This window comes from Gambusia affinis, linkage group LG01 (assembly GCF_019740435.1).
Source record: "Gambusia affinis linkage group LG01, SWU_Gaff_1.0, whole genome shotgun sequence".
Classification (NCBI taxonomy): domain Eukaryota; kingdom Metazoa; phylum Chordata; class Actinopteri; order Cyprinodontiformes; family Poeciliidae; genus Gambusia; species Gambusia affinis.
The window spans coordinates 36,993,059-37,009,187 of record NC_057868.1 but is presented as its reverse complement, the minus strand read 5'-3'; the positions used below and the strand labels follow the sequence as shown (position 1 = coordinate 37,009,187).

General features: G+C 35.6%; 2 protein-coding genes across 2 annotated transcripts; one reads left to right on the top strand and one right to left on the bottom strand.

The window, feature by feature from the left end:
* Positions 1–387: 387 nt before the first annotated feature.
* On the bottom strand, positions 388–7,660 carry zmp:0000001088 (trypsin-3). Its single transcript, XM_044121371.1, has 5 exons — positions 7,591–7,660; positions 5,334–5,493; positions 2,787–2,928; positions 2,439–2,705; positions 388–916 (listed from the first exon to the last, which is right to left on the bottom strand). The coding sequence occupies exons 1-5, from the start codon at positions 7,643–7,645 to the stop codon at positions 746–748; spliced, it is 795 nt and encodes a 264-aa protein (XP_043977306.1). The 5' UTR covers positions 7,646–7,660; the 3' UTR covers positions 388–745.
* A 3,399-nt stretch (positions 7,661–11,059) lies between these two features.
* On the top strand, positions 11,060–15,998 carry LOC122833650 (trypsin-3). The gene is made up of 6 exons (XM_044121383.1): positions 11,060–11,183; positions 11,419–11,493; positions 12,783–12,936; positions 13,718–13,856; positions 13,951–14,205; positions 14,844–15,998. The coding sequence occupies exons 2-6, from the start codon at positions 11,433–11,435 to the stop codon at positions 14,991–14,993; spliced, it is 759 nt and encodes a 252-aa protein (XP_043977318.1). The 5' UTR covers positions 11,060–11,183; positions 11,419–11,432; the 3' UTR covers positions 14,994–15,998.
* Positions 15,999–16,129: the final 131 nt, after the last annotated feature.

The following is a 16,129-nucleotide window of genomic DNA, read 5'->3' as shown; positions in this document are numbered from 1 at the left end:
ACAACCCGCGACCCATTAAGTTTGCAAACGACATTAAAAAAAAAAAGCCCAAAGCTGCTTGTAGTAATCGGACTTGATGAGCGAAACTCTAAATAGTTCCTGTTTTTCCAGCAACATCTCCATTGTTTATGTTTTTGTCGGTGCTGATAATTGTCGCATAAAAACGATGGTCATAGAGGAAATAAAATTAAATTACAAAATAAAATAGTAACGCACAGTAACGCAAAGTGATTTCGATAAGTAACTGTAGTCTGATTACTATATTTGAAATAGCAACGCGTTACATTACTCCTTACTGAAAAAAGTGGTCCGACGTCAGTAACGTCACTGGTTCTAATACTGGGATACTTGAACTACTGGTACTGCTACTAATATAGTGTAGTGCACTTAGGATTAAGATTTTATGTGTTTTTGGTACCTTAAGCTGTAGTTCTTAGGAAGTTCAAGACGTTTTGTGCAACCAGTTTCTTTCGCTATGGGGGCTTTTCAATGAATGTCAATGTTCTTGTTCCAACATTATTAAAATGATTACTTTTTTTTACCTAGAATTTTTCATAATGTTATGGCTGTCTATTGTAAGAAAACTAGCTCTCCGCCCAAAGGCCAGCATGACCGTTTCCTGGAATATGGAACCATCCCTGAACATATCCCCCAGTGTTCACCTGATATAGTGCATGTAAAATTAGATCAAAGAAGGCAACATTGGAATGAGGAAGTTATGTCTCCAATGAGTTAACACTGAGCTCTAATTCTTCTTACATTTGCTGTAGTAGCTAAATATGGTGTTGTCTATCCAGCGGCGGAACTTGGACACGGCAGTGTAGACTCCAGGAAATTCAGCGTTAGCACATCCTCTTCCCCACGACACCACTCCATAGGCCCGCCCGTTACAGACAAGTGGGCCACCTGAGTCTCCCTAAAAGAACAGCATAAAGGACCATCAGCGGTTATATATTTGTAGCGTATGTTGATTTCTGGTGAGAATTTAAAGGAAAGATAGAATTAATTGGATCCATTTGCTCCCTGTTAAATCTAAAAGATCATTCAAAATTCACCTCCTTACATATAAATTCCTTGATAATTAAATTGCATTGTATAGTAGAGATTTGATTGTTTCACATGTTCCCAACTGAACTCTTTGCTTTCAAATTGCAGGTTTACTAGTGGCTCCTTTAATTTTTAAAACTACAATGGGAGGAAGACACATTGTCTACTTCAAAAGACCAGGCTTAAAACTTTCCTTTTTGATAAAACTTATAGTCAGCCATTGTCTGCTGTTATTTTTGCCACTAACTTTGTTCTCTCTGTGTTTTTTTTTTCTTTTCATACAGGTTATATCTGACTCATTTCTGTCACGTTCTTTGAGGGGGCATTGGCTGAGCTGTTACTGCCAATAACTCAATATTCTCTCTTTAGATCATAAACTTGGAAACTTGTGCCCGACTTTCTATGTTTAAACATTTCTCCCTCCTAAATTAATTGTTTACAATTTACTATTTAACATGTTTCCAGAAGAAAACATATTTATTTATTTATTTATTTATTTATTTATTTATTTATTTATTTATTTATTTATTTATTTATTTATTTATTTATTGTTGGACACTTTTAGAGGAACAAGAGCAGTACAAAGACAGCATTGATTTTGAGTTTTTCATCAGGACTGTTGAGAGCAATAACATCACCCTATGTAGCTTGTAAATGGAACGTGATTTCCTCCATGTATCCTTTATTGGACAAAACAGAATTTTACTGACTGGGAAAACAGGAAAAACACTTACAGTGTATTAAACAGTCTCTTTTTGAACAACATATAAAATAAATTAGAAACCTGTTTGACTGACGAACCAGAAATATGACCACACAGAGACATCCACACTTACTGGTGGTCCTGCTGACTTAATCCAATATTAAGATGTCTTTTTATTATTACAAAACAACTGCTGCCACAAATATTAGCACTCCTAACAATTTCTATTAGAGTTGATAAGTGTCATCCTGTTCTACCATCACAAACATAATACAAGCCTTGCTTGTATCAACATCCCGTTGAAGTCATTAAGACTAATATTGAATTTTTTGGCAATATAAACAGTCCATGTGCGTCTTCCATGAAACAAGGGATGAAGATTAGTTAAATGCTTACTGGTAAGTGTGGTGGTGGGTCTGTGATGATGTGGGCTTTTTTGTATTACAAAGATCTTTTGGGGTTTTTTACAAAGGGCTTTTTGAGATCTGTTAATAAAAGTTTGATTGCTTGCACAAGAAAACATAAAGAAGGGTAACAATATAGTCATATACTAACAAAAAAAATGACTCACTAGACACTATATCAACAGCATAAATAGAAGTCTATCCATTTCTGTCTCTGTAAAATGTGGCCATTTAAATCAGGAATACTTTATTTATACACTGAATAAAATAACAAGAGCTCTTACCTGACAGGCATCTTTTCCACCGATGTTGTAGCCGGCACAAAGCATTCTGTCAGTGATGAGGCCGTTAAACGACTCAGTGCTGTTACATTTTTCTGTAGACACAATAGGAAGTGTGACAGTCCGAAGGGTGGATGGAAGCTGGCCCCCCGTGGGGCTGGTGTATCCCCAACCCGACACTCGACACATTTCACCCTCCACTATGGAGGCATCCTGCCTGGGCAGCAGAACAATAGACACGTAGTCGTTCAGGTAGATGGGTGCCCTTAGCTAGAAACAGAGTAGAGAGTGGGTTTTTTGTGATCGGATGAATTCAGGAAAAGATTATGCCAGATAATTTGCATTCTGTACCTTAATGAGCATGATGTCACTGTTGTTTGTTGTGCTGTTATACTCAGGGTGGGGCACCAAGAGGTGGGGGACCACTTCCTGCTCTGTGCCTTCATAAATGAACAAAGAGTAGTCTCCTGCTACTACCACCATGTTGCTTATCCTGTAGGCAAAACAAGGTATACGGCATTAATGCCAGGAGTTGTTCATGCATATCTTAAGAAGGTGTGCCCAAATATTATATTTACAGTTACAATTATGGTAAAAAGAGAGAATGTTTTTTTCAAATCAAGGCTATAATAAAAATAATCTTGTCTTCATCAAGTCCTGAAATTGTTTAAATCAAACTTCAGGTGTACATGAATACACATCAGATTCCAGACTGCCATAAATTATAGTAAAAAAATAAAAGAGAAATGGAAATCCTTTGAGTAAAATCACTTCATACACTTCTGATGATTCAGTTTAATTTAGCTTGGAAAGAAACGGGCAGGTGTTATAAATTAATAAGGCAGTGTAATTAGGCCAGTATTAAAACAATGTCAGGAGAAAAGGAAAAAAAACATATCGCATCAACAAAACTGTTGATGCACATCAAACTAAGAAAGCTTATAAGGCCATTTCCAAACAATCCAGTGACAAAGGTTGCTTAAAAATGGAAAGCATAAAAAATATTTGACCTTAAATATTGACTTCTACAAAAAAAAAAAAGAAAACTACTCTAATGTGGAAGGATTGTCAGGAGAAAGTTTCTTCATCACAAAATATGACATAGCAACATTTTCAAAATTGCATATGAATGACTGTCAAAATTATATATTACAGAACCAACACCTCATGTCAATGGTGGTGTAGGAGGCAATGATTTCTGAAGGTTTTTTGCTGTTTCAGATTTTGGGCAGAAATTTTCATGTAAACTGAAGCCTGAAAAACCAACTACTTTCTTTGATTTGTTTCATAAAGAAAACATGTTTTTCTTTCTTCAAGCTTTTCTAACTCACTGCACAAAACAGAAATGTTACACTACTCAAACCTAGTGACCTCACACTGGCATCCTAGATACAGAAATGAACTAGAAAATGATTTTCCCCTCACAGGTCTGCTGAATGCCACACCTGGCTGATGGAGAAGGGGTCAAACTAAGCGCAGAAAATGTTATAAATGACCATTACAGAATGATTTTGCTGTCTGCAGAGACGGTAAAAAGCTGCTGGGAATGCTGCAGGCTGACCTGAACCAGGTCAGGTACTCTTCATCTGTTTCTTAAGTCACATCACAAAATGGCACACCAGACAGTGAAAAGAGACATACCGGTAGTTAAACTCTTCACTGTTTTATATTCTTTCACATTACAACTACAAATCTTGGTGTATTTTGTGGGATTGTAAGTGATATCATATCAACTAATTACTCCATTATTTTTTCCCCATATCCTTCTATACCAGTCTGAGTCTGGGTTTTGATGCAAAGAGAAATGGGCACAAATTTCAGTCTCCATATTTGCCAAAAAAAACTCCAAAAGACTTGCACTTCCATTAGACTGGCAATCATTTTTGTTAAATTTATTTCTACATAGCATTAAGTCGGGAGGATTAATACAAACTAGTACCACACTTGAAACATGCTTCTTGTAAAACATAAAGAAATAAAAAACATTTTAAATTAAGCATTTTTTTTGTTTAGCTTCATAATTATGCAATACTTTGTTGTAATCTCATGAAATCCTAGTAAAACACATTTAAATTTGTGGTACTAATGTGACAGAATCTGACCAGGTTTAAATGGAGTAAATACTTTTTTCAAGACAACGTAATAGATCTATTTTGGGAAAAATACACAGGAAAAAATGTGGAGAAAGTGTCTGTGTTTTGTTTTTTTAGGTGTCTGGAGCTGTAATCGGACCTCTGATGTTTTCTTATCATGTTTTCTGATGTTTTCTTATTATGGATAAGAAAACGAATTTTGAAAAGTCTAAAACAATCACAGTTTTTGGTGAAACTCTGCTCTTTGTTAACTGAAAGGGAAGAAATCAACACAGATATCCAGTTACCCGACAACACTTACAGCCTGATTGTCATTTAACAATAGGTCCTGTACAAAGTATCACTTAGCTGATGTAACAACATTATCTGGATTAAATGCCAAGCACTGTGTGAATTGATTGCCTCCTTGCAGGCACATTTATTTGCTTGTAATTCATATAAAAGTGTGTTGTCTGTGAGCCTTGGCGCCACTGTCGTGCATGTGTTAGATTGCGGAAGCAGTGAGCTCCATTGTGTGACGGTGTTATTTTCCATTTGCTTTATTTCAGCCCTGGCAGTAATAGAACTTCACATCTGATATGGCTGGAGACTCCTGGATCCAAGAAAGTAAAGCCAAGAACTTTTTGTGCCACAAGACTTCTCTGTTTATTATGACTTTCTTAAAAAAAACAACCTGAAGCCAGACCCTGAAACTGGACTGTGACCTGGGATTTATTTAACCTCTTTATTGAATCTGTGCTTTTGCAGGAGGTTATGCAAAATCTATTCTCTGCAGAAGCAAACCAGAAGAAGAAAACTAGCTCACCCGATGTTGCAGTGTGCTGCTGTGAGTACCCAGAATCTGTTAATCAGGAAGCCCCCACAGATGTGCTGGCGGTTCGTCTTCTGTAATGATACAATGTATCTGATGGAATGAGGAACCGGCGCGTAGCCTCCCACTATGCGTTCCTGTCCAAAGACCTGACCTGTGACACACAGAGAGGTACAGAAGGGAATTAACTCTGACAGAGAAGAAACACAGATCTGACACAGTTGTGCTTTCATTTGCCACAGAAAACACACAAATCTTAGCCCTGCAGATTCCTTTCACTCAGCAGATCAATGAAGGACAATCTCATCCCGGAGCTGCATTGATTCCCAGCAAGGATGAATCTCAGCATCACTATCTGGTGTTTGTTTTGAGTAAGCCAAAGACAGAACATGTACTCCTATCAATATCTTGTGAAAAATCACATTTTGTCACATTACAACCAGAAACACCAACGTATTATTTGGATTTAGGTGGCAGAACAACACAAAGACATGACATATAAGTCCAGGAGTTGATTATTTGGTTTCAGTAAAAATTAATTTATGTAAATCTGAGAGAAACATAATTATTGGTTTGTACTGGTAATTAAAGTTAGCCTGGTCAAACAGCAACTACAAGCAAACCCAATATTGACCCAAATGGAAAACAATATGAGATAAAGTTGCTTCCAACTGATCTATGATTACACAATCACAGATATATACAGTAGAGTATCAGAGCTGCCAGATACTCTGACTGCAATTTCAGTGAACACATTAACATTACCAACACAGTAAACATTTTCTAGTCGCAAACTAGAATCTGCTCACAGTTGTACTCAGTGACCAATACAAACCGGTGGGAATAATTTAGATATTTTATATATTTAGCATAGAAAATTTGAAACAATCAGTTGCGTATATGGTCCTGCATTTCTGCAAGAGCAATGGATCTCAAAACTCCATTTGCCAAAGCTACTCTATCATTGTATTTATTTTAAATCATGATATTTTAATCCTGAGTTCATGCCTCAAAAATTACAAGATGTAAGATGTAGCTTGGGGTTTTATTTGGTTCACAATTTAACAAGAGATTCTCAGTTATTTGTCCAAAATGAACAAAAATATGCCATTAATTACATTTATTTAAGTAAGAATGATTTTTTAAATATTTTTATCCTTCCATCCATGCATCCATCCATCCACAGTGTGGTGGAGTAATCTCCTTCTTAATTCTTAGAGTTAATGAACAAACCCAGAACTGTAGCTCACAGCGACTGAGAGCAATTGCTCAGAAGCTATTTATTAGCAGCGCTGCTGCATGTTGAGACCAACATGGAGATCTCATACAGTGCATGAAGTATAGACTAGAAGTTAGAGAGCAATATATAAGACCTTGGAACCTTACCTACGGTATTTGCTTTTAGAAAGACCACCAGTGAACAAGAAGAATATTGATATTTTAATGCCAGCTAAATAGGAGAATGTAGCAGTTTTAACAACTTCTTTCACTTTGTAGGTTAAAACCCAGAGATATCCCATTTTTCTGCTGCCTCTAGTTCCTTATCGTGCTTCCCAGGTACTTTTTAAGGCTGTGACAAATTTTCTTGGCACAAATCAGGGCGTCAGCCTCAATTACTCATTTGTTATTGTTGTTGCGAGTTCTTGTCTATTGTTGCATAGGTGTCAGGTTATTTTTATGAATAAGCTCACTTTCTCTCACCTTTTCTTTTTGGAAATATCTTTGTCATTTAAATATGTCAATCTGTCATTTAAAAAAGGACATATTTTGTTACTTCATGACCTTCACACATGTCTTGTCACAGATCATTACCACCCATAATATAAAGTTTCATATTCATTAATTTGGTTTTAAAAATATTCAACAAAGTAACATTTCTAATGGTCTTTTCTGAAATCTCCCAAACTTTTGTATTTCAAGAAGAAATCTCTGACCTCCATTTTCTACTGTGTTGTCACTCTGCTTGTGATAAGATGTTTAATCGTATTCTGATGTAAAAGCTTTTGAGTCACACTTTTGCTCTCAGTGGAGCATCAAAGCTGCTAATCTCAAAATGTGCTTAGAGGGATGCTTTCAAAAATTCATCAGGGACACCAGTAATACATTAGGTACACATCCATGCACACTCATTTCAAGAACATGATTATGTTGGATAAACTCAGACTGTTACGTTGCAACAACCTCTCTTTCCTCCCAATCTAATGTCACTTAAAGCCATTTGAGTTTCATTTATTAAAAGAAGTGTACTTACAGTTCACAGCCAGGACTTTGAGCAATATAGAGAGCAATAAAGATGACACGTTCATGATGACATAAAAGAAAGAGCAGTCTTCCCGCAGCAAGAGGCTTAACCTGTGTGAAACCTGTCTAATTTAAGGGGAAGGCATCTCACCTGTACTCTCAGGTTTCCAATAGTTTCTATTTCCGTTTCCATGGTCACGTCCTTCTCAGGCCAATATATAATTGAAATCTCCTTAACATTGCTCTTTGGTCTCACTGCTTCCATGACCTAATCATGCCATAGATGTTTGTTGTTGTACAGTTTTATTGATGGTTATTTTCCTCATGTAAAATTTCCACAGGGACCATGAGCCTGAAAATTGCAGCTATTTGTTAACTTTAATGTGTCATTTATCAACCTCTCTGATGTCGTATGGCCGGTGTTTGACATACTGTGTCCAAAGGTGGCTGAAGCTTGTAATACGGATCAAATGTGCTGCTGTCTTGTTAAATGAGAGGAGAAAGAGAAAGGCTCTCTGTTGCTGTTCATCACTGTCCAGGCTCCCCTCACTGATTTCCCCAGGAAGGATTACAATAAGGGTCTTGGCAGCTAAAAGCTGTTGGATCAGGCCGGGTCCAGGCAGCATGTCTGGAGCCGGCCATCATTAAAAATGGAGCAGGTTTCATTTCATCTGCCGTCCCTCTGAGGAGTTCCTGACCTCTGAGGGTCAATAGCCTTCCAAGCTGCCTTCGCTTGTGCTGAGAGTTGCAGCTGAGGTGTCTGTCATCCCCCTGGAAGTAGAACTGTCTTTTTTTTCTCCACATGAACCTCTCCTCAGTTCAGGTGCTGCCATTACTGCACCAGGGTGCCTCCAAATCAATTCAGTTTGTTTGTGATGCACAAATTTGCAGTCAATGTGATATCAAAGCACTTTACAAGTCAAATGGATCCAATTAATTCCAAATATGTGCAATCAAATCATGTTGTAATTGTTTCTGTTTCTCTCTTGTCTTTCAAAAATCTGAGATTAAAAGACAAAGACATCCAGTAACCCTTCCTTCTGTTTCTGGGTATAACATCCCCACTGTGGATGTTTATTTTTTTGTTATTGTTTTTGTTTTTTGTTTTTTGAGTGAAATCTTTGTGATTGGGTGCTTATTTATTTATTTATTTTTATCAAACCTTTGTTAAACCACATAAAACCATTAAGATTAAAATCTCTTTTAAAAAATGACCTGGCTAAGAAAGGCAGCATCACACGTCATGATAAACGAGACGAATAAACAGAAATAACAAATGTAGACATTAGAACTATATATTTATGGCAACAATCTGACAATGAAAGACAGTAACTAAATTTAAAAATGGTGGCAGCTGAAGATGTGAAACACATGCACTGTAGACATGATATTCATTATTGTTTGTTTATTAATTTTTTTGAAAAGTGTCCAGTGAAATCAGTTCTGACAGTTTTAGTTCAGCTTGCGAGGCGTTCCAAGCAGATGGGGCACAAAAGCTAAAAGCTTTCTTTCTCTTTTCAGTTCGCACACAAGGAACATAGATACAAACTGTCCTTACATAAGGCATAACTGCAGTCTGTTCTCTAAAGACTACAGTTATACTGCACATAAATAATTAGGAAGAAGGCCAATAAAGCACTTGTCCATTGTTAATAATCATGTAGTATTGCATGGGTGCCTCTAACCCAAAATATAACTTTTTGGTCAGGCTGTCTTTTAGTTTACTTAGAGTTTTCTCCCATTTAAGTCCTGCTTCTTTAAACTAGGCAAATTTAGTTTTTATTTTCTTTGAGTTATTTTGCTTGTTGTGGTGACATGAGCTCTTCCTGAAGCTAAATGCATGTTTGAACATAAGAAAGCTAAAATATGGCAAAAAATAAACATACTCTATAGTCAAGATCAAATCACTAAAGAATCAATTTAATCTCTATACAGTGACTTGGCAGATACTATGGTACTGTTATTAATCTGTAAAAAATTGGTTTCAATTTTAACAAAAAATGAGTCAAACTAGTTATATAGATTATTTACACGTGTAATTTTAGTTTTACCTGATACAAGAACCAAAAGAGGTCACTCAGTGCATTTTACAGAAGTAACAAAAGCATTTTATATAGAACACCTGTCTATTGCTTAGAGTTTAATGGAAGAATGACGTGAGAAAATAACCAGGTGTCCTTTCAATTATCTGTAGCACAGGTTCTTAAACAAAGTTGTTCTCACACCAGTATCCCATTACTCTGGACCATTTCCACAGCACACAAAGATACGGACTTCAAAGGACATCAGTAAACAATTTCCCAGCATCGCCTTTCTTCGATGAAACTGTAGCACATGCAGTTTCAGAAAATTACGTGGAATCACGAAAAACCTGGAGACTCAACCAGACACCACCAGATGTTGGCACCACTTCTATTTTTATCCTTTTTTTTGGAGAAAGTACTTTGAGACAAAATCTATTGTTTGAAGGAAACCTAGTATATTTATGGGAATGCTTTGTAAATACTGCAGCAATGACCTGAGGGTAGTTTTACTTCATTTAATGCAAAGCTCTCCAGACACTTTGCACAGCAGATGTTTAGGGGATCATTAAGCTTGAAAAAGAGAAAAAAGTGATGTCACGGTAAAAGTAATATAACTAGTGGTAATGTAAAGTTATAAATTATTTTTATGCATCGTTCCGAAAGGGAATTTATCATAAGCAGTCGCATATTTTACACGACAAATATGATGATTTAGAATCTTTATTTCCTCATGTTTAGGAACAGATAACACCTAGTGCAGGCAGAGGATGAAAAAAATGACAGCAGTTTCACTGAAGCAAAAAAAAGTAAATCAACATGAAAATAAAAATTTTCTTCTGACAAAACATCTTAACCACAAAAAAAATGGTAACTATATTTCCAAGTCAGAAAATGTGGAAACAGTGTGAACATTTTGAAATAAAATAATAAATGCAACACAATGCATTGACTCAACTAAAGGCCTGTAGTTTTATGGGTGAGATATCAATTTTTTTTTTTCCTGGCAAAGTTCACAATGTTTGTGGTATTTTTTCAACAAGCTGTAATTAGTACAAAAGTGTTACTGGCAGAAATAAAAAGATCTATTTGACTTTGGTAAATTCAAATGCTGATTTAAAATAACATTTATAAAACTTGAGTTAAAACTTAGTGGACAATAATAATGGCATATTGTTATGAGCTGCTGTCCCATACTGCCAAACAGGTTTTTGCACAGACAGGAGTAATTTAAATTCATATTTTGTGCATTTCCAGCAAAGCCACTGGAAATTTTAGTTATTTTCTTCCAATAAACAAGAGTCTAATATTTTATCCTGCCTGTAAACTGTGAGGATCACCAAAGATTGAGGCGTATCCAACCTAAATACTGCTGGACTAAAAAACTTGAGCCTACAAAACAGAACAACACCTTATCTTTGTCATGTAGTAGGTCAGAGCGTGAGATTGTCAGGGGACAGAGAACGATGGAAAGATAAATTTAACAAAAGATTTTTATAGGCATACAGTTACACTTAAAAAGCCAGGAGGAGAACACTGGTCTCACCAGAAGCACAGAGGGGTTCAAGATTTTCACCTTACGGTAAGTGGAAGATAATTCAATTGAACTCAACTCTTAATCATCACTGATCTGACGCTGATTTACAATTCATACTTAATTTATGTAAATTTGAAAAGAATGCAGGTGTCATTTTGAGTCAGATGAGATTCAAACTGTTAAACTGTTTTGTATGTTTGTTTAATCATGTTGAAATGACAATAGATGGTCCAAAATGTACTGTAATAAAACTCCAAAAATACATGCTTCTCTATTACAGATTATTTAACATCAATGATGTCTCCTCAACAAATTGCAGCAGTGCTGTTTATTCTGTCTTCAAAAGTATACTCACGTAAGTTCTTTATTATGTTTTAAAAATATATTCCCGACTAAAATCTTTGAACATTTTAAATGAATACATCACCTAAGCTGGTGAGCGAATTCCTGTGTGTAAACGTAATTGTGTTGCATGTTATCTTGTTTACAGTTAAGCCCTAAAACGATTACTTTTTAGGTGCAAAGTAATCTATTAATTTGAACAATACATTTCTTCTTACTTCTTAACATGCAATGAAAAAAGATTTAACTGTGAAATGCTAAAGATCAGGGTGATGTCAAGAAGGATTTTCCATTTTAAAGACTTGGACATTACCAAAACTAATATGTAAATATGAGTGGAAACCTGCAGAAGAAGAGTTTGATTATTGTAATGGATTATTCAGAAGGGTATAATTAGGTTTTAAAATGCATAGTTAAAAAAATTTAACTAAATTTGAGAGCTTTTGTTTTTAGAACTGACACCAACTTTAAATTGTTTAACTAGGTTTTAAAAGATTTTTTCCGTCTCACTTTCCAAAACTGAAAGAAAAAAAAAATTCACAAACCAGGGTATAAGTAATTTAGGGCTCAACTAAGTATGGTGCACATATGTGTGTGCACCATATGCGGACACACATATGTGCGCTTAAGCCTGTTCTGGTCTAATAACTTTTCTTGTAAAGACAAACAGTCAGGTTCACATTCAGAAGGATGTGACCCCTGGGTCTAGGTGGGCCCGGTTTTAGTGCCCCACCAGCATAAGATTCTGTAACATGCACTAATATATATAACTGAACACCAACTTCAGGGTTTTAGGCCTCATCTACATGAAATATATTTTCATATATGAAATTTATCTTTGCAGTCAGACTTTATAAAAAGTTGCAAATAAATATGGCAATTTTTTCTAGAAATATTTTCATGCATACAGACTTGTATGCATGAAAAAATCACTGAAATATGCAAAAGAAGATGTGGAGATTTTATAAAATGTTCATTGCTCTTCCATCTGGTGTCATTACAGTTGTTGAGGCTGTTATTTTTAAGTATCTCCCAGGATTTTCTCCACAGTTCAAAACATGATCATGATGACTGTGCCTCTGTCTCCTGAGTCAGCATGTGATATGTGATTGGGCTGAATAGGAGCCCAACCCTGCTTCTATTCTGCTCCTATGATAGAGCATCATTTTTAAGGTTATGGGTTGAGATCTGGTCTAGGTATTGAATTAAATTTGCGCACACCTACCGAACTTTTTCTCTTCTTTCTATTAAATGTTACAAGTGCCAAAACCTAAATGCCCTCCTGCTCACTGCTGTGAACAGAAATCCTTGATTCAAGGATCATCGGGGGTCAGGAGGTCCAACGGTACTCGATCAAATACCAGGCTTCCCTGCAGACTGAGAAAGGGGAGCACTATTGTGGAGGAACGCTGGTGGACAAAGAGTGGGTGGCGTCTGCTGCCCACTGCTGGAGACCGTAAGAACTGAAATCAAAGAGATGTTTGATTTAAATTGCATTTAATCTCAGTTTTATTTTCATTTTATTTTCATTTCATTTACTCAATAAATAGTTCATTAAAGGGATCATGAATAAAAAGGATTTAAAAAATTAAACTTGCCCCCTTTTCACATAAATAGAGAAAATAGCTGGAATAACTTCTTGACTCATGAGACTATTACACAGTAAGACTAATACAAAACAAAACATTAGCTAATTTAATTATTGCTTCATCATAATGATTTTCAAATTTCAATTTAGTTCTTTTTATCTTATTGTCAATATTGTTTGATAAACTGACATTTTTAAAATACCACTTCATTTTAAATATTCAAAATAAATTTTTACTAATTTGTTTTGTAAATCTGTTCTGATTACTGCTTGGTAAATTTTTCATATGTGATTTGTACATACATTTTAAGATATTCTACTTAATTCATTAAGTTTTAATATGTTTAGCTATATAAATATTGGGTTTATGCTATATCTGTGTCCACTTCCACTTTTGACTCTAACAGCTCTCTCCTGTAAAAGAAAAATCAGATCTATAAATGTTTTACAACTACTACTACCCCAGACTTCCACACAATATGTCAGCTATGGAACAATCATGTCTGACAAAAATACAAGGCCTTTCTGTTTAGTCATTTCTTTACCTTATTTAAAACAGCAATAGATTTGGATATTCTGATAATTGGATAATTGTTGCTCCTTCAATAGATTTGGGGTTTGAATGGGTCTGTTTGTTTTTGGCTCCTAGGAGCCACTTGATGATTGTGGTGTTGAGTGAACACAACCTGCGTGAAACAGAGGGATTTGAACAGATCTTCGGTGTCTCAAAAATATATGTGCACAACTACAACTACAAGACATTCGACAATGACATCATGCTTATTAAGGTTTGCAGAAGGGGAGTGGTAGTGAAATAATAAATACCATGTAACAGAATTGATAAGGACTAGTTGCTCATCATTTCACTGGTTTGTGTTACAGCTAGATAGGCCAGCAGTGTTGAACACCTACGTCCAGCCAGTGAAGCTGCCTGGTGGAAACATCCCCCAATTAAGAGGGGATACTTGCACTGTCAGTGGGTGGGGTGTGACACAGCCTTATAGTTACGTGCTGTCTCCTGTGCTCCGAGCTGTGGACGTGAAAGAAATTTCGATGTGCTCCTGGTACTACTGGGGCAGGATCACTGACAACATGATATGTGCTGGATCTCCATATGGTGGCAAAGATTCCTGCCAGGTACAAAAGAAAGTTATTCTTCAAGAGTACATGTCATTATGATCAACTTTTCCTACTGCATAGTATACTAGGGTTTCACATGTCAGTTCACTTTAAAGTAAATTTTAAGACAGATAATCTGTGGGCAAAAAAATTCAAGTATCTCTGCCTTCTCTCAGCACTAACTGCAGAAATACATAACTCAGTCAGAAATAACCTATCAGAGCCAGGAGGAGGGCCTTAACGCTATCAATCACTCTGATGCTCATTCCCCCCCTTGCTCTGTGCAACACTACAGCTGGTTCATCACTGCCACAAATACTAAGGCTTCTCTGTTCAACAATGGCTGTACATATGAAACATTTTTTAGATATTTTCTTGCTATCTCTAAAAAGTGCCAGTTTGTTTTGTTTTTCAGAGAAAGATATTTCTGTGTTGTCTGTAACAGGTGTTAACATTTTATTGCCAAAAAAGAAAACAAACAAAGCTTCCAATGATACAGAAAAACACTAGAGTCCTGAACAGAACTAGGATTATCACTATAGTGTAAAAAGCATCTGAATAAGACAAAAAATGCAGTTTCTGACACAACACTTTTAGTTCAGGTCTGACTAAGTTAGATAAGCTACCGTAATCATCCTGTAATTGATTATCCACAGGGAGACTCCGGCGGTCCACTTATCTGCAATGGCAACTTTGAGGGGATTGTCTCCTGGGGCATCAGTTGTGCAAATCCATACTACCCCGGTGTCTACACCAAAGTGAGGAACTATGTGCCATGGATCAACTTTATCATCGATTCTTATTAAACATCAAAACTTCTAACGCATAATTTTGCCTTCATATGCATCGTACTATAAATAACTTTTAGTATAGCATAATAGTAAATCATTGTGTGATTTTCATGTATTCATTTCCCCCATGCTTCATATAAAAGTCTTTCTTGCTTTTGTGGTTGTTTTGATGAAATATTATTGTCTTAGAATAAATTGTAGAACTACTTTTCTGAATGTCAAATAAACACAACTGAATTATTTAGGTGGTCACAATTAAGTGGTAATTTATTTTTAAAGAGATTTCTAGCATATTCCTAAATAATGCATTTTTATTGGATCTTGTTTTACTTAATAACAAGATCCAAGATCTCTAGTTAAGGTAGACAATAAAGAACAGCATTTTTATTTTAATAGTTATTGGATCAAGATAAACTGCATAGTTAACTAATAGTCTAAATGAGTTCACTCAATTTTTTCCCCAGAAGTCATTTCATGTATGAATCATTATATCTGTTAGCCCTAAATTATCTTTGGGGATGAAAAATTTGCAAATTCTTATCTTGAAGATGTATATTTCACAGACCTTTGACAAGAAAGTAAGGGTATAATTCATACATATTAATCAAAGTGAGACAATCAATTTCGGTTGCAAAATTCAGCATACAAGCATTAAGTCAACAGTTAATCTGCTTGTGGGATAAATGTATAAATCACAGTGTAACCATTTTTGAAGGTATATTTGCAACATTGTAGTGCTCCATATGACATAGCTCAAATAATCTCAAACAGGTTTCATTTACATGAGAAAGAGTTTACTGTACTCCAATGGCCACTACAATCCAACAGACACCTTCAGAATGTTGTGGAGAAAAAAAAAGAATTTGCGTAATATTTTTGTAGCCAACAAATCTGAAATAATGTGTGATGTTAACATCAGTATGAACTAAAATCTCTGTGATATAATTCAGTCACTTGTTGAATGTAAAAAGAATGTGTAAGTAATAAAGTAACCAGTAAATCCATATAAAAGCAGATCGTCAACACAGTTTTTTGAGTAGATATCTTGTCTAAGTATAATTATGATTAAATTGTCAAAACTTATAAAAGAAATGTAATAATTGGGTTTTCTGTATTATACGGCATTTTATTGGTCTCTCTAGTTAAGGTAG

Coding starts and splice junctions, on each gene's coding strand:
- zmp:0000001088 (XM_044121371.1), bottom strand. CDS start 7,645: ATGAACGTGTCATCTTTATTGCTCTCTATATTGCTCAAAGTCCTGGCT. Junction 2,706..2,786: donor GTGACATCATGCTCATTAAG/GTACAGAATGCA, acceptor CTCTGTTTCTAG/CTAAGGGCACCCATCTACCT. Junction 917..2,438: donor GTGGAAAAGATGCCTGTCAG/GTAAGAGCTCTT, acceptor CTGTTCTTTTAG/GGAGACTCAGGTGGCCCACT.
- LOC122833650 (XM_044121383.1), top strand. CDS start 11,433: ATGATGTCTCCTCAACAAATTGCAGCAGTGCTGTTTATTCTGTCTTCA. Junction 12,937..13,717: donor GCTGCCCACTGCTGGAGACC/GTAAGAACTGAA, acceptor TTTGGCTCCTAG/GAGCCACTTGATGATTGTGG. Junction 13,857..13,950: donor ATGACATCATGCTTATTAAG/GTTTGCAGAAGG, acceptor TTTGTGTTACAG/CTAGATAGGCCAGCAGTGTT.